We start from the raw sequence: 25,248 nt of genomic DNA, 5'->3' as shown, positions 1-25,248 counted from the left end.
GCTGGCTTTTATTTTTGCGCTGTTTGGTCAATTGGAAAACATTTCGATGCAGACTTTTGGTCGCCGTCTCGTTGGCCAAACCGCCGGCGCCACCGAAAACCCAAAGAGGTGGTGCGCAAGGGGGGTGGTATTGGTTGGCTTTTCCAGGAGTTGGTGGTGATGGTGGCACCGTTACTCGGCATAATGGCGTCGTTATTATTTTGGCATTAAAAAGAATTAATACGCTTCAATAGTTCTCGTTGTCGTTGCCAGGAGTCTCGAGACGCCTCTCGACGTGAATAGATCGTTAGGCAGTATGCCAGCCATTCACCCCTAAAAAACCCCCAGCCAGAATTTTCCACCCCACCTTCCCTTTCGGTTCAAGAGGACTTTTCCTTTATCGAGGCTTTGCTAGTTTTCCATTCTCCTTTTGGCTTTGCACTCTGCTTTGCCACGCATTGGAGAGCAATTTTTGGCTCTCGAAGCATGCAAATGGAAGAGGAGGAGAAAAAGGGGAGGTGGTGGTGATGGGTGGAAAGCTGGGAAATTCTTAGTGAAAGACTGTGGTGGGAGGAAATGGGGGGCCAGATGATACACGCACTGAGCGGAATGGACGACGTTTCATAGGCAGCCGTGCATGAGTTTCCCTTTTACACATTTTCCCTATTTTCCTAAATTTTTCCCATTTACCCTCGACTGGCCGCATTCTTCTCACGCTAAATACAGTTCTTAATGTTTTCATTTTCCTTTTGACCATCTGTAGGTCTTGGCTTTCTTTCATTTGTGTGCCCCAGAAATAAACTAGTCACGGACATTGACAAGCTCGTATTTTGTTTATGTCTCCATCAATTATTATTTAATAGATTTTTTTAGAATAGTATGGTAAATAAATAAAATAAATAGGCAATACACTTGTTTGCCTATGTAACAATTATGCTTAAGTAAGTATTTACAGAGACAGCTATAAACAATATATACGATTTAAATTTTAATATGGAATATGTGAGTTAAATGTAATGATATAACAAATTTATGGTAAAGTATGCAAATTGCATACACATATAGAAAAAGGCGACTATTTAACCCCATTGCGACTTTTTCATGGCGTTTTTCGTTTCAATCGGTCACAGAGCAACGCGCCCCACTAAAAACTCATCAATAAATCAGCAATATCACGTGTGTGATTACACGTTGGTAAACGCAAAGCCCACTCTTCCGGGCCATTTACGAGTCTAAAAGCGGACAACTGCCAATAATTGCATATAATTCCATACTGAAACCTTTGACAACGTCATTCGGCCGACTTCAGGTGCGCCACTAAACAAACGATATGCGACAAACCACTTGACACGATAAATGCGCCCTGGACAATATATGGAAAATGCAAAATGTTAAATGAAAATCGGTGGAGAGTGCTTAGTGCGCTGGTCATGATGATTAACTCGTAATCCCCGAGGATTTATATATACATATATGCTATGTGCATCAGTTTTTTTTTTCGAAATTTAAATGCAGGAAAACAAATTGTAAAGGTGTCATTAAAAAGTGAGTGAAGGGAATCCCTTATCTCCATTGGCACATTTAAAATGTAATCTTATATTTAATACGTGAATAATTTAACAAATCCTAGACATAAATGTCATATTGCAGTTCAGCTTAAATAAAATATTGTAAATAGTTTTATTCTAGTTTTGTAGACATTTAAAAACATTTCTATGAATCAAATTCAGGGTTTTCATTAAATACACACAAGCATGCTAAATTGTTTGATTTCAATATTTTGGTTGTCAAATAACTTGTGTATAGCTTAGGAATTTGATAGAATAAACACGCTATTTCTGTAACATTTTCATTTTGCGCATTATGACACTTCACAATTGCTCTTGTAAACTGGCCCATGTTTAATTAAAATAAATATATTAATTGAAAACATGATTCACATCTATGCATTTAGAATAGAAACAACTAATTCATCATAATTCAATATTACTTTTTTTTTCCTAGTTCCGCTGATATTTCCCGTATGTGATATAAAAACTTCCGCCGCCGACCGACATTTGCGCAAATTGCAATTAGGAGTGATATATTGTAGTTGCAGCTGCTGACGCTCTCGATAATATAATAATAAAAATAATAATTATTATTATTATTATGGGGACACAGTGGGCGCGGGTGATGGGCTGGCTTGGAATTTGCATCAATGCAAATTCGATTTGCAATCGTTCAGGGCGAGCCGGAATCAGAATTAGAATCAGGAGCAGAATCAGAATGCGAATCAGAATCAGAGAGAGAGAGCCAGGGCCAGCATTCCAATTCCAATTTAGTTGCACGCAAATATTTATTTAATTTCTATGCAAACTCATGCACAGATACAGATGCAGGGGCGAATGCAGATTGCCATCCAGATACGGTCACATATGCAAAATGGCATATACATACATAGATACGGATACAGATACTCGTACAGATACTGATGCAGATACAGATACAGATACAGATGAAGACACATAAATACAGGTGCTGTCACTGCATATCTATTAGATACACATTCCCGTAAAACGAATATTTTCATTTTGGCATTTTGCCCCCTCACTCTCCTCTCCATTTTTTGCCCGAATTCCGAATTTGTGTGTATGTTTGTTTGCTTTCAATCCAGGTAGCTGAAAAATATATCAAAATATACACATACAGTTGGATTAGATTTGGGACATTGCCATCTATGCAGTACACGATTGTATGTTTTGCGCACAAGAGTTTAGCAGCCTTTGAACTGAAAACGTATTAGTATTTGCTTATTAAGAAGGAGTTGCAATTAAAGTCAAGCCTACAAGCGTTCTAATTGACTGCTGAAGGATCTCGACGAACCGAAGGACAAGTACCGACTGGTTCATTTGTTTGGTTCTTGAGAAACGGAAGCGAATGCAAGGTTACGTCCACATAAGTTCCGGTTTACCAAATGCAAGTGCTATATGCGCATATGTATGTGTATCGAGTTTATTGTTACTGCGATTGAGGTCTCTGATTGTGTTGATTTAAGGCCGACATAAGATCTCTCTCTCCTTGGCTTATTTTATATGTTTACCAAGTTAATCGAATTGATTATCAATTTGATTACTTACAACTGAATTTTAATTAAGCTTTCATTGTATTTCTTGCTAGCCAAGGAACTAGTGCAAAGATGGGTATTGAGTCAATTAAAGATTACAAATACTCAAGACTTTTAAGTTAGAAAGTTCGTATTTCAAAACCTATTCTACATTATTTAATAGCTGCAAATCGATTACGTCTCGATCTCAATGCTCGAAAGTACTCACACATTGTGGAAAATGATTTCGCATCCTTATCCCTGCTGATTAATTACGTAAAATGGAAACTCTCGCCGATCCTTTTCAATTGTGGTCGATGTGCTTTGGCAATGTCTCGGAAAGAATGATAAATTGTTTGCTAGTAGGCTAACTAAAATCGGAATTCCATTCCCCAAGCCCAATCGCAATTCAAATCCGATCCCTTGGATTCCACATCCTTCCCAGGGGTATTATGCACCAACACTCAACAATTTGCTATTTACCCATAATGGCCACTGAACCCTCAGTACGATTCAACCGACAATGACTGACTGTGGCTCTCATTGCCGTTGTTTGCGTTTTTTGTCGCTTCTATTGTGAGTGAAAATCATGAATTTTCCCCGGAAAAGCAGCAGCAAACCGGAAGACAGAAGACGACGACGAGTAAACCGCTTTGTGCAGTCTGTGTGTGGAAAAGGGACCAAAAAATAATACATAAAAGAAGAGGGGGAGCTGCAGAGTTTCTGGCTAATGAACACGACACTGACATCGAAGCAAAATTGGGGATGGTTAAAAATGGGTGTTTAGTGCATTTTGCAATTATGAAATTCTAGCGGCGGCAGTGGATTTTGCTGGCTGTCTGTAGCTGTCTGCCTGCTATCCGGCAGCAAATTTAGAACAAGCGTAAAATTTGCAATTAAATGCCTGGCAAAAAACCACCGTCCCCATCCGACCACGCCCACTAATAAAGGGACAGCCATGGCAGGGCAACAAACATGGATATATATATATGTATATGCATGGCTATATGTATGTACGTAGTTGCATAAATGAGGTCAGTTCCTCGTGCTCCAGCTCCAGCTGGCTAGCTCGTTTTTTCTCATTTTTGGGCTTGTTGTGACATTTTTTGGTGCATTAAAGCAACAATACTGACAAAAACACAGCAGAAATGCAGAACAACAGCAACAACAACAACACTGTCTAGCAGTCAGGTGTATGGGAATGGGCAAAAGTGCTCTGCTATCCGCACATTGCGTATACGCCACGCTGGTCACGATGCAATAATGCCCAGCGTTGGCATTAAAAACAAACTGCAAATGAATACAAAACAAGGGTACGTGGATAACGAATGATGACCGTATTATTGATACCCCATGGGGAAAACTGAAGAAATCGCTTCTTACTAGCCTTAGATATAACAAAATGCTATTAGAACTTCAATTAGTTTGATGATGGGCCTAATCGAAATAATGTTAAGCAAGTTTATTTTAATTTTTGCTATCTACAATGTATACCTTACCTTTTTTTGGCATTGGTTTCTAACAAAAAATGCAATAAGCAGCCAACTAGTCGTATACGCAGCACTTATCCCGCGGCAATACGTTATGGTGCATTGATTAGATATTGTACCTGATTGGATTTTGATGAGTTACATCTGCTACACAGCTGCATCTTAAATCCAAGTGACAACTAGTCGTATACGTAACGTTTACCCTGTAGCCATCAAGCAGTTATAAAAACGCAGTAACAACACACAAAAAACACACACACCAAACTAAAAAAAAAAAAGAAATAGCAAAAAAGGGAGAGGCGACAAAAGGAACAACAAGAGGGGCAAACAAACAGCGACAAGAAAATGACAGAAGGTTTCGATTATACAACAAGGGAAGGGGCTGTGTGAACAGGGTAATATAGCTTGTTGTTTGAGCGGATTGGTAGGGGGTATATATGTATGGCGTATATATGGGCCACATAGGGGTACTAGGGATATTTCGCGGGGGGGGGATGGGGGATTGGGGTTTTGCTGGACACCGAGCAGACACATGTATGCTTTGGCTTCAATGTGCAGCTGAGGGCGTGGCCAGTGCAGTGACACTGCGCCCGTTCCGTTGACCCGCATCCACAAACAAGGACGAGGACGTGGACGGGTATGTGGATATGGAAGTGGATGTGGATGAGGAGTGCAAAAAGGATTCACAGTCGCCGGGACATGGCAAATGATAAATGACAAAGGACATACGCACTCGCCTTTATTTCTTTCCCCTTCCTCCAGGTTTTTTGTACGGTTTTAAGAAGGGCAGCTGCTGTTTCTTGTTCCTGTCCCTCAAGTTGGTTAAGTAATGTGTGGGATGCACTGCAGGATCAGCTGGTCTTTCGATTTAAAGGTGTCTGATTTATCGCCAAAGTGAGCTTTAATCAAAAGTTTATATGTAAATGATTTAGTCAAATAAATTTCCAGCTGCTTCCGCTACTCAGTTTACAATTGTTAACGTGGATGATTTATTATGAATTGTATGAATTTTCTAATGCATTTCTTTGACAGCTTTAAGTAGTTCCTTGGAAATTATTAGACAACCAATTCGTTAAATTGTTCTATTTATTCTACGGCTAAGAATCCTGTGGACTGCTAAGCTCTCCCTCGTTTCATGTTCTATTGTTAGTTAGAGCAGTTTTATTGAGTTATATTGCCACAATGTTTTCATATCTCGTTGAATTCTTCAATTTACAGCACTCTTACGCCTCATTGGACAGAACAATCAGACAATTGTCAAAATTATGTGTATTTGCATATGTTCACTGGACGATAGAAGATGTGTTCTCAAGTTTCCACTCGAGCGAGCCATTTTAATTAGCCAAATCAACACGACGGGGGTAAAAGTAGAAATTGAGATGGAAATTTCCATTTGACGGAAGTGGACACTTGGCATCGTCCGATGGCTTTAAGGACGGCACTTAAAGCCCGTTTATGGCCCCCAAAAGGAGCATATACGCTGCATTATATCTCTATCTATATATACATATTCGAATAGCACGCATCCGGCGTGTTCAATTTGCGGCAACATGAAAAAGGCAATGGCACTGGCAATGACTACCAGTTTCGACGACCCTTGTCCCCTTCCGGTCGTCCTGTTCTCCTGCCCTCACTTCTTCAATGCTTCCGTTTCCGGTTCTCCTCAATTTGATTTTTGGCCATTTTGGCCGGGGGGAAACGTGTCCGGCGATGAAATTAGCACCGCACCTCACCATACCGCCCCGCCCCGCCACGCCCACTTTGCATATTATCCAGGATGGGATTTTCGGTGACCGGACCGTGAGCAATTCAATTAAATCGTTCGTCGTTTTAAAAACCAAATAAAAATCAAAATAAAAATCAAAATTAAATTCATGCCAACAGTTTTCGAACATGGGACACGGACCTGGTCTGCAATCCAGTTCTCGGCCATTCAATTGGCATTTCAATTTGATTTGCCATGGCCATGGCCGAAACGGCCGAGAGCAGACTTTTTAATGTGCAAATCGTTTGAATTGTTTGAATCAATTAAATTGCTGGCCACGCATCGGCGACCTATTTTGATTTATTTTTGGGTATTTTCGCCGTATTCCCTAGCTCGCAGAAGTCGACGGTGCTTTTGATAAAAACTAATTGATTCAATAGCTTAACAAATCGATGCGTATACAATCGAGATGTATCTCGACGTGGAGATGCATAAATCCTGCAAATTCATTAGGCAAGACTTTTAACTTTACACAGATTTACACAGCCGATTGATGCATGTACATATGGTTGTTGTCCCGTTTTTCGCTTGTAACAAATTAAATTCAATTATACTCGCTGGGCACTGAACCATAAATCCAGCAAAAATTGTTGCAGCCATGGATGGACATCCATCCATCAATCACTCAGTCCATCAATCAGCGAAACGTGCCAAAAATCAATCTGTCGCACTAATTTCATCAGTTTAAGCCAAATGCATTTATATCTGCCTTGTAACAGTAGTTGATCTGTAGGCAAAAAAAAAAAAAAAACGACAAATGGGGCCTGCATGCAATCTGCTTAATTAGTCAATTGCTTTATACTGATAAAGCAAAAATGGCATACATAGGGATAAAACCATTGTGAAAATGTTGTTCTAGTTTTTGCACGCAAATATAATCTTTAAATTTAAGTCAGAAATATTTTGAATATTTTATTTGATTTTCTTGCTTTCATTGTTGCACATTTAGTTCATTGCAGTTGTATTAAATATGCATTTTTAATTTTATTGAATTTTTTTTTATATTCCATGCTGCCCATTCCTCTACTTCCATTCCTTTGCTTATAGGTAACCAACATTCGATTTAGAAATATTTCAATCGCACTGCAATTCCTCTTGTTCTGCAACCTATTTGTCCATTGTGCACTTGTTTGATTAATGATCTGTGTCCTGGCTTAAATTGCATTGACCCTCCTGACTTTTCCTCTCCCTTTTTCCCCACTTTGCCAGTCATTCCGGCGGCGTAATGACGGCGGGTGTTACGAGGGATAAATGACTCCAGTTTGAGCCCAGTCGGTACAAATGTCAATTTCATTTTGGGCCGCCCTGCGGCCAGAATAAATTGTATCCAGTCGATGGCACTGATTGCAGGTTTTATCCGGGCGTGGGGAACGGTGTGGCAAAGGAACAAAATCGGAAATGGGAACGGTTGCGGGTGAGGGAATGGGAACGTGAACGTGAACTGGAACGGGAACGGGGAAACCAAAGCAAATTGCATAATGCCAACCGAAATGTGAAATTATGGCGATAGCACCCCCAAAATCTAACTAAACCCTTACCTCTATTACGGCCAAAACGAACGAACCGAATACGTGGCGACATTGCTAGCTAGTACCTCTTTTCTGTGCGTGTGTGTGTGTTAATTTGATTTTAATTATGAACGAGGACGGGACCAGCAGCCCCGATTTGCCCGTTTGCGGTTAATCAACTGTCCATGGCATAAATATTTTGATTGCCGCAAATGCGCCAATGGCCGCAAAGGCAAAAACCAACCGACCAACTCCTTATGCCTTTGACAGGCCCGAAAATGAGACGCCATCGCCGGCGTTGCCGCAGAAATGACAATTAAAAATAATTTGAAATGCAGACGGTTGCTGGGAGTTGGTGGCCACCAGGCCAGGAGCCAGAAGCTAGAAAACCCGGGGCCATAGACATGCCCATAGACATAGACGCAGATGTAGATGGAGATGGAGATGAAGCCTCGAGAGCAGCAGCAGCAGCGCATTTCATTAAAATTTCAAGTCGACTCAACTTTCGAGCACACACAGGAGGACAGCACTTGACAACAAGAGCACCCAGCACCACTGGCAGCTGCCCTCCATCCGCTGCACTCCACCGCCATTTGCTCCTCCTTCTCTACATCCACGTCCACATCCTTCAGAATCCCCCTTGCTCAACGGAAGCGCCATTTAAAATTAGTAAAAAAGTTAAAGCCTGAACGGAACGAACAGACAACATGAGCTGCCCCGCAATTAAGTGGAAACGAAGCCGAGGAAAAGATGGGACCTTTGCTAACGACTACAAGATACCCTAGAAAAAAAAGCAACTACATGTCTGCCTTATGAAGTCCTCTAAATTCTATAAGTACACTCAAATATTAATCGGATATGTTGATGAAATAATAGTATATATTTCATGTTGAGTCTGGCTGGTTTGTAGGATAGCTATGATATTTTATGATTTAATTTTAAATAAAAGGTTTATGTTCTAAATAACTTTTTATGACGAATCATCTAAAGAGTTTAAAAACCATGCGAATTATTGTTAAATATCTTAACATCTTATCTTAACAGCATTTCACGCACAAGTTAACTTCTCATCCTTATCAATAGTCTGTTATACCCATCCAAAATCTCCCCACGGATCTCCAGGGTATCATTCCATGCTCATGCCGATTGTATATATGTAGGTACAAGGATCCATAGGTGATTGTAGCTGTTTGCCTCAGCTGAAATTCAAAACGTCCAGCCCAAGTGCCGGCTGCAATTCAGGCTGCCACGCCCCTTTGAAGAACCCCTTCTGGACGCCCTGTTTCCGGGCCCACCTCACTTCCGCTCCATTGCTCCGTGCGCTCCCATTCGCAGCTCCGTCCTCTGCCCACATTGCAGTCAAATACTCGTAGTTCGGCATCCTTACGCCCTCGACTGACGGGGCTTTATGGGTCTTTAACCGAACCAAATCGCCTGAGTGGCTCTGCTTCGTTCGATTTTATGGCAGCCCGCAAATCGATGCAGTCTGGTCTGAAACACACGGGAAATGGAAAATTAAAAATTCCAAAATGCCAATGGCCCCCGCCCAATGAAAATGCATTCGCTTGACTTTGCTTTCTGTGTGTATTTCTCGTTTGGTTTCGGTTCGCCATTGTTCTTAATGTTGAATTTCATTTGAATTTATTTCGGATGAGTTACCGTTTTTCTTCTTGTTTTTCGTTTAGCAGGGCCTGAAACTCGCCTAGTTGCCAGCTATCGTTAATCGGTAATCGCTTATCGTTATCGCCTGCTTTTGAGCGTTCCATTGCCATTCGTTTCGTTTCGTTCTGTTTCGTTTCGTTCCATTTGGCTTGCTACTTGCTTAAACTCGCACGCACATACACACATATCAGTTTAAGTTCGATTTTAATAATAACTTAAGGTTAAATAACAATCACATTTACTTATTTCTTTTGTTTTCGTTCGACCCGCCAAAAAAAATGTCTGCACGCTTTTCCTAACTTTTATATTTGATTTACGATTAGTGTTTCGTTTTTGGGCTATTCATTTTGTAATATTCATAATATTTTCTCATTGGCATCCCCGCTCGTTCGACCATCGGGCTTAATTGTCAATAAAACAATTGGAACAAACGTAAACAACAAAAGTGGTTAAATCGTTAGCCAGGGATTATGTTCCACCTATAAACGACCCCATCACTATATATATCCGGGGCATAGATAATTCCTACTACTTACACTAAAACGCGCCACTTGCAGTGCACGGATTTTGGGTTTTACTTTATTATTTCGTTCGGCTTAACTTCTAAGAATTTATTTCAAAGAGTTAAGTTTTGTTCTATATGCTGTATATATATGTATGTGTGTGTACCATTAATGTGGAGCAATAATATCGGAAATGTTCACGATCTGCGTTTATCTAGTTTGCTATCTCTTGTCTTATTTCTATCGTTAGCCATTTAGTTCTCATTTGCTTAGAGTTGAAGTCCTCGATTCGCCTAATTTCTGCATACACACACACGAAAAAAATATACATACACATATGTTATATAGACTAGAACTATGACTAGATTATCGTTTAAAAGGTTACATATATTATGCTGTAATCACCGTATTGGCATTGTATAAATTGTTCGTTTCTCTTTGTAAATTATGTTGGCTTGCTACAAAAGTTCGGCACATTTGATTTTGTCATGTGAATTGTGTTATTTGCGAAATCTGAATATCGAAATATTAACGATATTTTGGGTGTGCCTATGTCCGGAATATGTAACTTTCCACTTGCTTCACCGACTCCTGTATTCAAATACATATTTGCAAAAGTTGGAATTTTGTAGGACTTTCTAATGTTGACACTGAATATTCAGCTAAAATGACTTTGTTTTCATCGGAAATCCGTTTTCAATATAATCCCTCTAGACAACAATTGATGTTTTTGAAACCAACTCGGACTTCCTTTCGGATTTCTGCCAATTAAAACTCTTTACACCTACATATCAATGAGAATCCGGACACAGGACACACTTTGATCTTATTGGCCATTCAATCGAACCCAAATAAATTTACTACAATTATGCCATTTATGCGGTTGCTGCTGGTTTGACATTCACCGTTTACCATTTACCATTTTTGGCATTGTTGTGTGTGTAAATAATTAGCCTAATTAATTATGCATCGTTACATATCGGTAGTTACTCTCTTTTTGGCGCACCTAGCTCTGTTCTGTTTGCCTATGTATCGCATTTCATTTATCATATACTCATATGTAGTTCGTATGCAGATTTTATCGTATTTGTATTTGTATTTGCTTTTCCATTTGTATACTATTTTTTTTTCTTGTTATTTTTGTATTTTTTGTTAGCTTTATTGTAGATTTATAGACATTGAAATACTCGTTAGCCGCACTAACTAACCGACCCCCCGAAATGGAGAGGGAAGTGGGTCGAATGGGTGGTTGTGGGTGGATGGTAGGTGGGGGGGAGTGGCCGCCAGCCGCAAATAGACAAACAATTAATTATGATTTATATTTATATTTATATTAATCGCATTTAATTGTTATTATTCGTTATATTCGAAAATCAACAAACAGTAAGTGGAAAAAGTTTCTCTCTATTTAGTGTATATTTAAATTTAAGTTTTTGGTTGAGAACGTTTTTGCCACATTTCATGTTTTCCCTATTTGGGGTTTCAGTACTCCTAGTAATCCTTACAAGCTAGCCTTCTCATCGTGGAATAGTTAATATCGCCACCCGGGCTGATCTCTTCGAGATTCAATGAAAAAAAAAAAAAAACATATATACTTATTTTCCCATCTCACCTGGCCTTTCTTAACTGCCGTTCACATCGACCACGGCCAGGGCATGGATGCCATTGGTGAGTCCATTGCTGGCGTACTGCGTCGATGTCTGCGACGGTGGTGGAGTGGCGGGCGGCGAGGCGGGTGGTGTCAGGGTGGAGGGCTCCTCGGCCCCACCACCAACTAGTCCACCGCCGGTGATCACCACCGACACCTTGCCAGTCCCATTCTCATTGCTGACATTGATGGCAGCAGGCCTCCCGCTTGCAGGCGGAGTGCTGGGGACATCTTGGAGTGGCGGTGGTGGTGGTGGCAGGCTGTCCAACTGGTTGGACTCCATGAGCGCATAGTCGCCCAGCTCTTTGATCTCCTCCGTGGATGGTGGCGCTGGCAGGCTCATCAGACTGTCATAGTTGCTCTCGGCCTCCGGTTCGTTTTGGATTTCCACTGTCTCCTCTGGTTTCAGGGATTCATCTGGTAACTTTGCGTTCATCCCAGTGGGATCTGGGTTTGACTCGGTTTGGACTTCAACTTGGTTGTCTGGTTTCTCCTCCTGCTCCTGCACATCATTCTCAATCGGAACTTGATCTTCCTTTGGTGGAGACACTTCAACTGTTGGTGGAGGCAATTCTTCTTTTGGTGGAACCTCTTCCTCATAGCGTGAAGCCACATCATCCACTACAGGTTGAACCTCTGTCAACTTTTCCGGAACAACTGACTCTTCTTGTTTTACATCTACCGCCTCTTCCGGAGTGGTTTTCACCTCATAATCAGGTGGAGTAGCTACCTCTTTCTGGAGAGGTTTGGCTACCTCCTTTTCCGAAATAATCTCTTTTACCGCCTCTTCTGGCCTAGCAACTTCTTCATCTGGCTTTTTAGTTCCTTGACTTGAATCGATTTCGGTTTGTTCAGTACTGGTGGATAGCTGTGACTTCTGCTCCAGATCCTGGCCTGAATTTTGATTTGGACTTATCAAAATGGGCTTTGCTGTGGGTGAACTGGTGGCATAGCCCGGCTGCTCGATGACATATAGCTCCTGATTGCCGTAAGAGTAACGCTTGTTGGAGTCACTGGAGGAAGTCGAGCTGAGATCCGATTGCGAGAGTCCAGTGCGTGCCAAGATAGCGGGAGTTTCGACTGCCTGCTGACTCAGATCCTCGGCGACATGCTCCTCGGCCTCCTCAATGAGATGCAGTGGGGCAGGATGGCCAGTGGCAAAGTCCTGTGGCGGTGCATGGATCTGCACCTGTTCGTGACTGGGCAGAGTCTTTTCAAGCAAATGCCCCCCGTTGGGCGCCAGTTTGTTGTCGAAGGGCAGTTCGGTGGCGTCCAAGGTCACGCCGGAATGATCACCGGTCAACTGCTTGGAGTCGATGCCTCGGGCCACCTCCACCACGAAGACACCATCCTTGTCTGTATGCATTTTTGTCTCTCGGGCGTTTCGTGAAATGTCCTGCGAAGAGCGAGATAAATTTTCATTGAAATCGATGGGCAGGTAACCCAAAAACACAGAATATTAGCTAGAAAGTGCAGGATTTTCACACAAAACAACCACGCACGCACACAACATCGGCTACAACATCAAGGATACGAGATTGATATAGGAGTAGAGGTGGGAAAAAGTGGAGAAAGTGGTCGAAGGACGAGGAGAAAAGAGGGAAAATGGAGCTCGGGTGAGGCGACAGAGCGGACAAATCGGTTGGCTGCCATGCGGAAAGTGTCGAAAATTGCATTTGCATATGCTTGTGGCACATATACGCCCCAAGGATACACCGCTAAATACACACACTAGCACAGGCGCTCATAGTTGACAAATAGACGACACCGGGCCGTTGTTCGGACTCGAATCTGGCCCCTGTTCGTTGTCTCATGGCCCGCAGGAGCCCATTGATGCGCCAGGACAACCAGGACCACCCAAGGACATTCAAGGCCAGGGCAAATGAACAAGTGGGAAAGTGCTTCCCCAAAGTGTCAGAGGGCGAGAGTGCGGTAAATAAAGTACTCACTTAAACACAAAAGGTTCAAAAACAGAGACAGCAAAGTGCCCACCTCAAGGTAACACAAGAAACTAACGAAGCTTTAAATGTACGAAACAATGCTGTTTTGTAAAGGATAAATAAAATTATAGAAAAAATAGTATCATACGAAATAATAGTAGTTGCTAGCCAAATCGAATCAATCATAAAATAAATAGATCTGTGCCTTTTCAAGTAAGTTTACTTTGCAGCTAGAAAGTATATTTATCTTAGGAGAAGACTTTTCAAACACACATAACAAAAACGATTTGTTGGATGCAATCGAATCAAAATTGTAGGATTTCGGTGGTGTGCAGGCCAAGTCAGAGATTTGATTGGATAGGCAGGCACCAAGAACAGTACAGCAAACTAACTACGACAACAACCAGGCGCAGGCACAGGCACATCCTGTTCCGAGCGGAGGAGGAGAGTTCAAGCAGAGACAGAGAAACAGAAACGAGACAGAGGAGGACACATCTAGAATCCAGGCCAGAGGTGGCGGCGGCGGCGTTAAAGAGGACGACGGGCCGATCGGATGACTAACGAACTTACGTGCCGCTCCTCGGTGACAACAATCAGATGATTATCTTTGAGCGTCATCTTGGTGACGGAGCCACAGGCAGCAAAGCAGCCACCGCCAATGCCACCATTTGAGCCGCCAATAGAGGAGGCATTACCATTACCATCACCAAACGCCTCCAGACCCACCTGGACCACCTCGCCCACCTTGCCCACGCTGCCTCCTTCGAATCGAAACTCGAGGCACTCCAGGCCAGGCGTCAGTAAATGGCCTTGACTGACGCCGCTCGGGGGCTTCGCAGTGGGCGGTGGGTGGTGCGGTGGCACTGGGCGTGGACGTGGTTGCGGGATGGTTGAAGCGGTGGCCGAGCCAGATGATGAGAATGACGACGACTTAGACTGCAAGAGGCGAATAGAGAAAGGGAAGGAGAGAGTGCAGGCACTGTACTTAACTGGAATGCAATTCTCGCGCGCACTCCGTCTCTTTCACACACTCTGTGCCCAGCACACCAGCACAAAACCAAGAAAATTTCATTACCAGCCAGGGGAATTTATTCCTATACCAAGTCAACGTGTGCTCCATTAAAACGTTAACCCTAACCTTCCACTGCAGCTACTTCACAATAGTCTTAACCATTTTTTAAATGAATACTTTACGATTAGTTTTTTAAATGCCATTAAATATTTTTAGCAGTATTCTACGTTACTAATTGAATATGGAATTCCGAAGGACATTTTTCAAAACATTCAGTTAGGCTATGCTGTTTTCTCTTAAATGGTTCAAAGTAGTATCCTTACTGACAACCGCAGTATCATCTTTAATTTTGGCCTCTCAGCTCTCAATTTCAGCGGGAACGCAATAAAATTTCCCGCGGAAATTTCCGCCATTGTTTAATTTTCTCAAGAGCCCGAGAGCGCAACTTCAGCAGACGAGTGCATTCACAAAGGGTTGGGGGGAAAACTGCGGGTTAAAGACACCCTGCGATGGCACTTGCGTTTGAATTTCAATTTTCATGCGGCGCATGAGGCGGGGATTTCTGGGTGGGGTTGGGTGGTTCGACAGGAGGTGCTTGTGGGAGTGGAGGGTCTTTGGCTTATTCAGCTATTCGCTATGAACTCACCTCGTGCTTGGAGTCCTGGCCCTGTTCGCTGTCATCGCCGTGGGCGCCACCCGTGCCCGCTCCCGAGTTCTTGCTCAGCACATACCTGTGGAAAAAGAAGTGGCAAGGGATGAGAAAACGCGAGGTGGTTACTGATGGAATGTCTTTTGGGCCAAAAACGGCAAAGTTGTTAAGCAGTCGACGGCTTGGCGCAGCTTTTTGGAGCCCAGAGTTTCAAAATCCAATGCATTTCTAATGATGCCGCGAATGAAATTAACATTTTGTTGCCTACTTTGCGCCTGCCTGCAATCACCCAGGTACGATACTTTGACTTAATCAGGAGAAAAAACAAGGACTTAGGGGGGAATGCTAACCATGCCGAAAAATCTGATTACATTGGATATTTAAAAATTCTAAATTACCTGGGCTATATTTGCCAGCAAAGTAGTAAGTAGTTAAGATTGAAGTGTGTCTAAGAAAAGCGTAATATAAGAAGTTTTTAAGCTCTGGAATAATCTGCGAATGCTTGACGCCCAAAAATTCCTGCGAAAGCGCCATAAATATTAGCACTCGGCTGGGAAAGTTTCGTGAGTGAGTGAATATCCTGGCGATGCCCCAAGAGTATTCCATTGTTGTGGCCCCCTGCAAAGTGAGGTCCTTTCTAGCCTTCGTAATGCTATTGGCACTCAACAAATTTCAAGTTGCGAAGCCGCCGAAACGGTCCACACGCACAACTAATTTCTCGTCTCGAGAGTTTATTGTGCAATTTCCTTCCAGACACCCGATGTACCCACAATGTCAGTCCGGCCCGCCAGTTGGGAATAAGGCAAATAAATTGTGTGTTTCCTTTTTATTTTGACGCTGGCTTTTCACGGCACTTTTTTCGTTTTACTTTCTTTTTTTTTGAAAACGAGGGTGAGCAACAACAAACTGGCAACGTTTGTGGTTTGCCATTTGCCGCTTTATGCGTTTTTCCTGCGGCAGCCGAAAAGCGGGGAAATTCGGGCAAAAGCTGGGATCACCTTCCCCAGAAGCAGCTGCCTTGTTAGCTTCTGGCATCTACATCATCCGAGAATGAGGATGTGTTGTGTGCGCGAGTGTGTGTGTGTGTGTGTGTGCGTGCGGCGACTTCCGTTTCCGGCCTCGCCGATTCCCAATTCCGCCGTGTTGATTTGTTGCGCCTTCAGTTTTCTCCGGGCTCCCCATCAACCTGACACTCACAGATGCCCGTTCCCCGGTTTCATTTTGTTTGGCATTTAGTGCCCGGCGAGTGTGTATGCTGTGTACACAGGCAGAAATACTATGCACCTTTAAGGTCGATGAAAATTAAAATTTCACTGTCATATTCGTTTTTAATATTAAAATCTTTTAATGTCATAGTAATTTTGAGAGTATAATTTACTTTAAATTGTAGTTCTTAGTTTTATTCGGTTTGATTGCAAATAAATTGTGCACTAATAAAAAATGTACACAAGGATAACCATTATACTATATTTAGCTATATATGTAGGAATTTCTACATATAAATCCACATCTCGAGAAACACCAGCTTCACCAACAGCTTTTAACCCAATTCGTGGCGTTGCCAAGATTTATGTACGGGCCAGACTGCGGGCGATAAAGGATGTGCGTCCCTGGCATTGCCCCCAAATTTGCCAACCAAACAGGCCACCAACACATCCACCGAAAGCACCTCCCACCACCAGCACCACTCCGTCAGAGATTTGTCAATGTTTTGTTGCTATTTCTGCTGTCTGTCGCTGGCAATGCGAATGAGAAATAAAACGCCACGAATGAAGCTGATAAATGCGATTTGCCACGCCTTGCCTGCAGCGCAACGCTGCGGGGTGAGGCGGTGGTTAGTGGGCGGATGGGAGAAGGTGGTGGATGCCAAGGGGTCAGGTGGTTGCCCCGGAAAATTGCTTTAGATTGAGTGCATTCTTTTGCCATGCGTGGGTCGTCGCTCTAAAGTAGGCAACACATCTCGCCCAGGGAATCCTTGAAATGAAGGTTTTGCGCTTGGTATCGGATTGGGGTTGGCTGCCACTCACGGCTCAGCGCCACCCACATCTGCTGTCTTTCTATTTAAAGGTGGCTTTAGTCCCAGCTCATCCTGCTCCAAGCACCCCGCAACCCGCATTTCGTATCCACCATACCGCATCCTTCTGATCCCTTTTTGCTCCCCATTCGCTGTCACTGCTTCCTCGCAATTTCTTGCAATTATTTTTGATTTGTGTGGGACATCGCCGTCTAAGCTGATTAAGCGCCACACGAGGCGTAACCAATTAGCTCAGCCAAATGGCTAAGGAGTCCCGGATAAAAGAACATACTGTCTATGTACAGTTGGCCCCAGGAATGACAGTTAATTTTGTGTGGCAGAAGGTTGTGGTTGGGGCTAAGTGGGCGATGGACTCTTCTTAAATTTAAGAGGGTTCGATAACTTAAGATTCCTACTTTTCGATTTATGGCTCTCCTGTGGCTTTATGTTGTATATAATTATATTTATTAAGGGGATTTTTCTTTAGACCTTATATACTTATCAACCTGAGTATATAAAATCCTATATTTTGGCCATATCTACAATAGCATATATTTATTTTACTTACTTTATAGCGCAGTACATAGATACCAAAAGAGCTGATGGTAGGATGACAATAATGAGGCCCATAGAAACAGCAAAAAGATTAAAGAATCCTTCAAAAAAAAAAAGAAAACATGTTTAGATATATATTTTACCTACAATAATATACCTTTTAAATCCTTCAACTCACCGTCGTAGTCAGCCAGAGGATCTTCCGAGAGAGCAGTGGCATTTCCAGAACGGCTACTTCCACTTGCGAGCAGAGGAGCCATTGCCGATGCAGACCCCGATCCCGATCCTGAACCGGATCCCGATCCAGACCCACTGTCATATCGCTGGAGGAGCGTAGCATTGACCATTTCCGCAACAGGGAGCTGTTCGCGGTGCAAATGATTGGCGGACTGGCGATGGGGCTGGTGGCTCAGGCCCACCTGCTGCTGGCGGTGCGCGGGGCTCTCGAAGGGATAGGAACCCTCGACGCCATCAAAGCCACCGCCGGCTCCATCGTCAATTAGATCCCCACCGTACTGTATGGAACTCTCGATCACATCCGGTTCGCTGTCGATGCTGTTGCTCTGGATGTCGTTCTCGTAGATGCCAATTCCGTTCTGACCCATTCCCAGCTCACCGGGCATGTAGTCGATCTCCTTGAGCTCGATCTGCGGTGGAAGTTCCCCAATGACGGGCACACCGATCGCCAAATCCGGCAGCACTGCCGGCTGGATAACGATATCCTGCTGCTGCTGTTGTCCCGGTGGCAACGTGCTGCTCCAACCCTGCGGCTGTTGCTCCACCTCGATGACCGACTCACCCACATAGGTCACGTCTAGCGGTGGTGCTCCATCGCCACTGTTCGACGAGGAGCTGCGGAAAATCTTCAATCCATCCGCATTGTGATGCAGTGGCGATAGGATGATGTCCTCATCTGGCTGCTGCGCCTGCTGGGATTGCAACTGTTGCTGCTGCTGCTGTGAATCCATCACATAGCTGGCGGGGAAGAACTGGTTCTCCAGCTGGAACTTGCGCTGCTGCTCACCCACTGGCACCATCGTTGGCAGCGATTCACCCACCTTGACTTCTGTGTTCGAAATGTAAAAGATCGTGTCCGAATCGCGATCGATGTTGGGCTTTCGCGGTGGTGGTGGCGGTGGTGGAGGCGGCGGGCGTGGCACTGCACCACCACCGCCGTCCTTTAGATCGGCCATGAATAGCTCGTCAGCATCCTGAACAGACTGCGGTGGACGAACGGGGGGTGGTGGTGCAGCCGCTGCATCCGAGTTGCGGAAGGTGAAGATCGGATTGATGTGCTCCCCGCTCGCTGAGGAGGATGAGCCACCCGATTCCGAGCTACTATTGTCCGCACCACTGTCGATGATCTCAACTACCAAAATCTCATCGCCAGACTTTCCCGGCTTATCGGCCGCCAACGAGGGCTGCCGATAGGAGAACTCCAGATCTTCGCTTTCGCTGCCAAATGCCTCGGACACATTGATGTGGATTTCGATGGCTGCCGGCTCTGGCTTGCCCATCGCTGCACCACCAGAACCACCGACACCACCCGATGCCGGCTGGGTGGAAACATCAGCGCGATCGATAACATACTGGGTAAACCGCTCCTGCGGCAACTGCATCTCATGCGGCGGCTTGGTGGTGCCAATTTCCACATGGGTCTGCGGTGGTGCATAAAAGCCTTCGTTGTCGCGGAAATTCGTCGAAGCCACGATGGAGTCCACCGTGGAATCGTACACTTCGATCTGAATGTCCGAGATCTTGGACTCGGTGCGTGGTGGTGCAACCACCTCGGCACCACCAGCGACATTATTTTCATTGCTATTGCTTGTGGGCAGGCGGGTGGTGCTGGTCTGGACATCGGGCACTTGGAAAACGGTGGTGGACAGCACAGATGCAGCTCCCAGCTGTGGTGGTGCATGGGTGGTGCTGGGCTCGGGAATCTGCTCGAGCAGCGCCGTGGGCGCCAGAATCTCCACCAAACGGCCATTTCGCAGCTGGCTCTCAATCGAAGCGACGTGCTGGTGGCTCGCCGGCTGTGGCTTCTTCAGCGGATGCACCACACCGATGGTTCTCTCGCCCATAAATATCGGTCCCAAGTAGCCATGGTGCGGTGGCGCTAACGTGGATGGTGTCGGTGGTGTCCTGGTTGATTTTGTTCCTGCTAAGTCAGTGGTCATGGGTGGTGCCGTGGAAAATATCGCTTCCAGAAAGGCAAGATTGGAGGGTCGCAGCGGCGGGAATGTGAACGGGAGCGGTGGTGCGCTGGTCGTGCTGCTGCTCAAAATTGTGGTGGTTGTGGTGCTGCTGCTTGTTGTGGGTATCCTTTCCATTTCCGTTTCAATGGTGGTGGTCGCCACCGTTGTGGTGGGAAAGTGCTGCTCCAGCAGCTGCTTCTTCTTGGTCAGCTTGCGGCCATCGTGACCATTGTCCAACGGTGGCGCCACTGTGTGCTCCAAGTCTAATAGCCGCACCACTTGCAAATCTTCTTTATTAGTTTCCTTGCTTGCTGATGCTGCTGCTACTGTTGTTGTGGTTCTCTCTATGACAGAACTGCTTAGTGTTTCATTGATCGCAGTTGATTTCTCAGTGGTGCTGCTGATCTCAGTGATTCTGATTTTCCCAATGGTGCTAATTTCAGTGGTGCTTCCGATTGCAGATGCTTCTGTCTTGGCGCTTGGCACCTCTTTGGTCACCTCTAGTTTATCTGTGGCTCTTGCCATCTCGGTGGTGGTGGTGGTGGTGGTGGTAGTGCGTGTGGCGGTGGTGCTGGGCTTTGGTGGTGCCTGAGTGGTGGGCACTGTGGCATGTTTCCCACCTCTAGTGGTGCTCGCCTCCATCAACGTTGGCGTATTGCCCTGCACTCCGATTTCCAAGTGGTGGTATTGGTGATGCGACTGCTTTTGCCCCGCCACCACCGCTGACGCAGCACCACCCACTGTGGGCGCCGCCCAGGCAGCACCGCAGAATGCAGTGGTGGCCAGCAGGAGCGCCAACCAGAGGGCGCCACGCCCCCGAACGCCCAGTGAGAGCGACATGTTGCTGCCGGGCATGTTGCAGCTGGCTATATTGCTGCAGTTGCTGCTGTTGCTGCCTCCTTATTGACTACGCTTCTGGGAAATGGAGATTTTACTTCTGCGCTCGCTGCACGTGTTTTGTTATGCAAATTTAGTTTGGATTCAGTTTGGCTGGAGAAAAATCTTTTCGCTGTTGCTGCTGCTGCTTCTACGGCTGCTGCTGTTGCTGTTGCTATGTTGCTGCGGTTGCCTTTGGCACTTAATTTCCCCCTTCGCTCAGCTTGTTGTTGGCACTTGGCATTGTGTTGTGGCTCTTGAAACTGCAACTCGGCAACGTCGTCATCGTCGTAATCGTCGTCTGCATCATCAGCATTGTCATCATCATCATCTGCATCTGCATCATCATCGGCGTTTCCGTGGAATGTTGCTGCCACAGTTGCTGCAGGTTTCATTCATGTTGCTGCTGCTTCAGTCGCTGCTGCTGCTATTGTTATCGCCGCTGCAGTCGTGGATGCGGCCATTTTCTGCGGCTGCAGCGCCGCTTCAACCGCTGCTCACCGTTGGCGGCGTCCTTGTGGTCTTTTTTGTTGGCTTAAAAATATATGCACTGCCCGAAAAAATATGGCAGTGGGTGGTGAAGCCGACCCTTTTTTTTTTCTTTTATTCCTTCGCTTTGAAGCACTTAAAGGGCTAGAGGCTGCTGCTATAATCCCTTCTTTGATCCCTGATGTTGCAGCAGCTATCTCCTTGTTGCAGGCTCCTTCGATTTCTTGCTGGTTTATTTCGCCGTCACTCCAATGGCATCCTGAATGGAAATTAAATTTGAAATAACGAAATCGGCAGAAGCAACAATTTAACTTATTGTTGTTGCCGCTACATTGCATCGCATCGCATTGCTCGATGGCAAATCCAATGAAACTAATGAAGCAACAGCAATACGGCAACAAAAAAAAAAAAAAATGGAAAGAAAAATGTGAAAAGTGTTTGCCAGGTTGCAATGTCTGAAAGAATAAGGACGATTGGAATAATGACGGGAAAATAAAGAAGAGAAAACCAGAAAATAAAATAAATAAATAAGAGTCAAGCGGTCTTGGATGTTTTTTTTTTTTTTTAGAAAGAAGTGGATATAATTGATATTATAACAACTAATAACATTGCTATATATATATTGCTATATATACATAAACCACCATAAAAGCCACTACATATTATACTCCCCTACTTCCATGAAAATTCAAACTGAGCCCATTAGCGACCAGTTAAGTGCTTTATCATCAATCAAGCTCCTTTGATTTCGCCATCTCCCCAGATATATTACCCACAACTTATGGCATACTTCTCGTTGCCGGATCTAAGAAAAACCGCCGCAAAACTGTTGCTGCCGCCTTAATTCAATTTAGTCAACTGGCCAAGGAGTATGCAGGAGGAAGTTTAACCCACAGAGAGTACAAATTTAAGGTATGGACTGCTAGACACGGCCATCCTGTCCCTTTGAACCCTAACCCATTATGGGGTGGTGCGACCAGACCAGACCATGCAAATTAAATATAAAGCCTACAAAATGATTCGATTTCACAGACCTGGCCCTGATCCCAAGCTGCGAAAAAAGGTTGAATCTACACTAATATAAATGGGAGCATAGAAATGGGCCAAAACCGCAAGCGGGTGGGGTTAGGAAAAAGCTTTCAATTCGCTCATCATCATGGTCATCGTAACAAGTTGCTTATCATCGCCGCACCACCACCGCCGACCTTTGACCCTTCATTTCGCAACTATTGTGAAACATCAAAGGGCACAAAAAAGGGAAAAGTTTGCGGCTGTGGAAAAACAAATGGGCGCAACGGAGGCGCCACACAAAAGCGGAAGCGTAATAAAAGCGTTGATAATGGCAGCCGTAATGATATGGAAGGAATATCTATAAATACACAAATTCATACTATACACTCGTAAAACCAAATTCCCCTTTCACTGAAGCCTAAATAAATACGCAAAAATACACGCAAGCCGGTATGAATTCAAGTAGAACTTAAAATATAAACTTCTGTAAACGTGTGGCACGCTCTTCATTTTAAAAGCAAATAAAGAAACCCACATAATAGTGAATAAACAAAAAGTGTGTAAACATTTATGAGTGCTGTTTAGTTTGGTTGGTTGGTATAAAATATATACAAAGAAAGTAAATGCACTTAAGCTCTATAATTATTTATCTTAAACGCGAAATCTAATTTGCCCACTTAATAAATAAAAAGTAAGTGTCTTACAGCCCAGAAATAAATACAAAATTAAAGCAAGGCCAATTTACTTTAATGGTCAACCCATTCACGTATTTATTATTTAAATGTAGGCATTGCAAGACAAGGATCCCCCGTTTAATACCTCTAGTGGAACATGGAAAACTACTACAGCACTCCACCACTTAAATACAGCAAATATAAGAAGGCTTTGGGGGTTCTCAATTTGACGCCATGCGTATTTGTTGATATAGGTTTCAGACTCACCGCCGGCAAAGTTATAGCTCCCGATTCCACTCGCCCCGCAAGGTAATCCAAGGGTCCTTGCAGAGCCCAAAAAAACACACAAATTTCCACACTCTCTTTGAATTTTTATGATAAAGTCACTTGAAACTGTTTGTTTTTTATTTCAGCTTTTCTTTATATAGTTGTTAAATAGTTCAATCACTGTGGACACTGCAAAAAATTGAGCAAAAAAACTAGAAACGAGAAAACACCGCGAGAAACCGCCAGAGAATTCGATGCTGTTATGACAGCGGCAACAACAATGCTAAAACGCGGAAAAACACGCAAAAACGCGCAGGAAACGCGCCAAATTGCAGGATGCTTTACTGGGAATTCACATAGGATTTTCGTAAGGATTGCTATAAGGAGTGGATGTTGGGTGGGTTAGGAGGGTCTGATGTGTGGTCGGGAGGCTAGATTATAGACTCACAACTCCTTTCTAGAATTTAACCCGCTGATGAAGCTGATTCTTTGGCGGCCGTTGATTTTATTGCTTCTATTGCTGCTGCATCCTATTGCTCCGAAAACCGCACGCAAACTGCGCAAATTTCGAAGCATCATCTGCCTTAAAGGACACTCGACGGCACTTCGGATGAAATCCTGCCGATTTCTCCCGAACGCTCGGCGAACTTCGGATGGCGAAAGTATTGGTTAACGCAGCGAAAAACGCGCGGAGAGTTTGGAGACTTTTGAGCTCCGACTGACGGTTTGTGTCACGGCTAAGAGCGGGGATGTCAAGTAATAAACAAGCTTATGTTTTTTGTACAAAATGAATGCGCTTTTGTTGAAAAAATAAAACGAAACCTATTAGGTGTCAGCTTAAACAATAAAATGTACAATATTTAGTTTTATATGATTCTAATACAGTCTACATAAGAAAGCTTTGGAATGCTGAAGGCTATTGCTACTGACAAGCTTTTATTAAAGACGAAGCTTTGATTTCTGGCGCTTTAAATTAACATTTACGAATGAAAATCTATCAGTTTCTTGTTTAATTTATAGTATTGTTTGATATTTAATGCATTAATTTCGCAACTTTGTTAATATTTTTAACTTATTTTTGGTCACTATTCACCATAGGTGTAAAAAAATTTGTTCAAAGTTTCAGGACTAAAAGGAATGTCAAGTAATTTAGTTATTTATGAGAATAGTTATGTTAAAGAAATAATTCATTTTTATTGCCTTATCATAAATTCAAATGAGCTCACAGTAGAAAACAGAACATTTGCCTGCATTTCTGGGAATCGTTTCAAAAGCATTCCCTCACATTGCATTCCTCGTGGATTCTCGGTGCCAAAATGCTTTGCATACTATGTACATACATATAGCCATTTGATCATGCAACACGCATGATAATTCCCATAAATAATTCGCCAGTGGGATTACGTAAACATTTCGGTTTTTGGCTCGCTGCCTCTTGGATCTTTCTTCTGGAGTGGATTGGCATGCACACTTCTTTTGTCTACGCTGCGGAATTCGAGGCGAGTCCCCGCGGGCGACACTCCCAAATGTCTTGGTCTTTGGACTCGAATCCAAATCCAAGTCCGAGTTGGACTGCGTCTCCGTTTGATGGGCGGTTAAATACTGGACGTCGCCAGACATAAGACTAATGCCAAGCACCGTTCGATTCCGGATTTCGGTTCGACTTGGACTTGGACAGATGTCAATTCCCGAATCCCCCTGCCTGAATAACACGCTCCTTCTGGACACTGAAAAATAATTCATTAAGCACCATTGTTATCATCAAGTAAGAATATTAATGGGTGTTTTATAATACGATTTCGAAGTTATGTGCTCAACAAATGTATAACCATTATAGCCTTTATATTAAGAATCAAAAGTGCGTTTTAGTTTAAATAACTACTTAAGAGGGGGAAAAAAAAAAAAAAATAATAATAACAATTATTA

General features: G+C 43.8%; 1 protein-coding gene across 2 annotated transcripts; it reads right to left on the bottom strand.

Moving 5' to 3' along the window:
- Positions 1 to 9,390: 9,390 nt before the first annotated feature.
- CG43737 (uncharacterized protein) lies at positions 9,391 to 23,881 on the bottom strand. 2 transcript variants are annotated; one of them, NM_001103515.2, is made up of 7 exons: positions 23,771 to 23,881; positions 23,323 to 23,511; positions 17,989 to 21,629; positions 17,824 to 17,911; positions 15,239 to 15,323; positions 14,151 to 14,516; positions 9,391 to 13,036 (listed from the first exon to the last, which is right to left on the bottom strand). In NM_001103515.2, the coding sequence occupies exons 3-7, from the start codon at positions 20,843 to 20,845 to the stop codon at positions 11,615 to 11,617; spliced, it is 4,818 nt and encodes a 1,605-aa protein (NP_001096985.2). In that variant the 5' UTR covers positions 20,846 to 21,629; positions 23,323 to 23,511; positions 23,771 to 23,881; the 3' UTR covers positions 9,391 to 11,614. The 2 variants fall into 2 exon arrangements, with proteins under 2 accessions (NP_001096985.2, NP_573007.3); NM_132779.3 differs by lacking the exon at positions 14,151 to 14,516.
- Positions 23,882 to 25,248: the final 1,367 nt, after the last annotated feature.

This window comes from Drosophila melanogaster, chromosome X (genome assembly GCF_000001215.4).
Source record: "Drosophila melanogaster chromosome X".
NCBI classification, from domain to species: Eukaryota; Metazoa; Arthropoda; class Insecta; order Diptera; family Drosophilidae; genus Drosophila; species Drosophila melanogaster.
This window is presented reverse-complemented; position numbering and strand designations above follow the sequence as displayed.

Coding starts and splice junctions, on each gene's coding strand:
- CG43737 (NM_001103515.2), bottom strand. CDS start 20,845: ATGTCGCTCTCACTGGGCGTTCGGGGGCGTGGCGCCCTCTGGTTGGCG. Junction 17,912..17,988: donor TCCTCTGGCTGACTACGACG/GTGAGTTGAAGG, acceptor TTTTTTTTGAAG/GATTCTTTAATCTTTTTGCT. Junction 13,037..14,150: donor TTGTCACCGAGGAGCGGCAC/GTAAGTTCGTTA, acceptor CGCTCTTCGCAG/GACATTTCACGAAACGCCCG.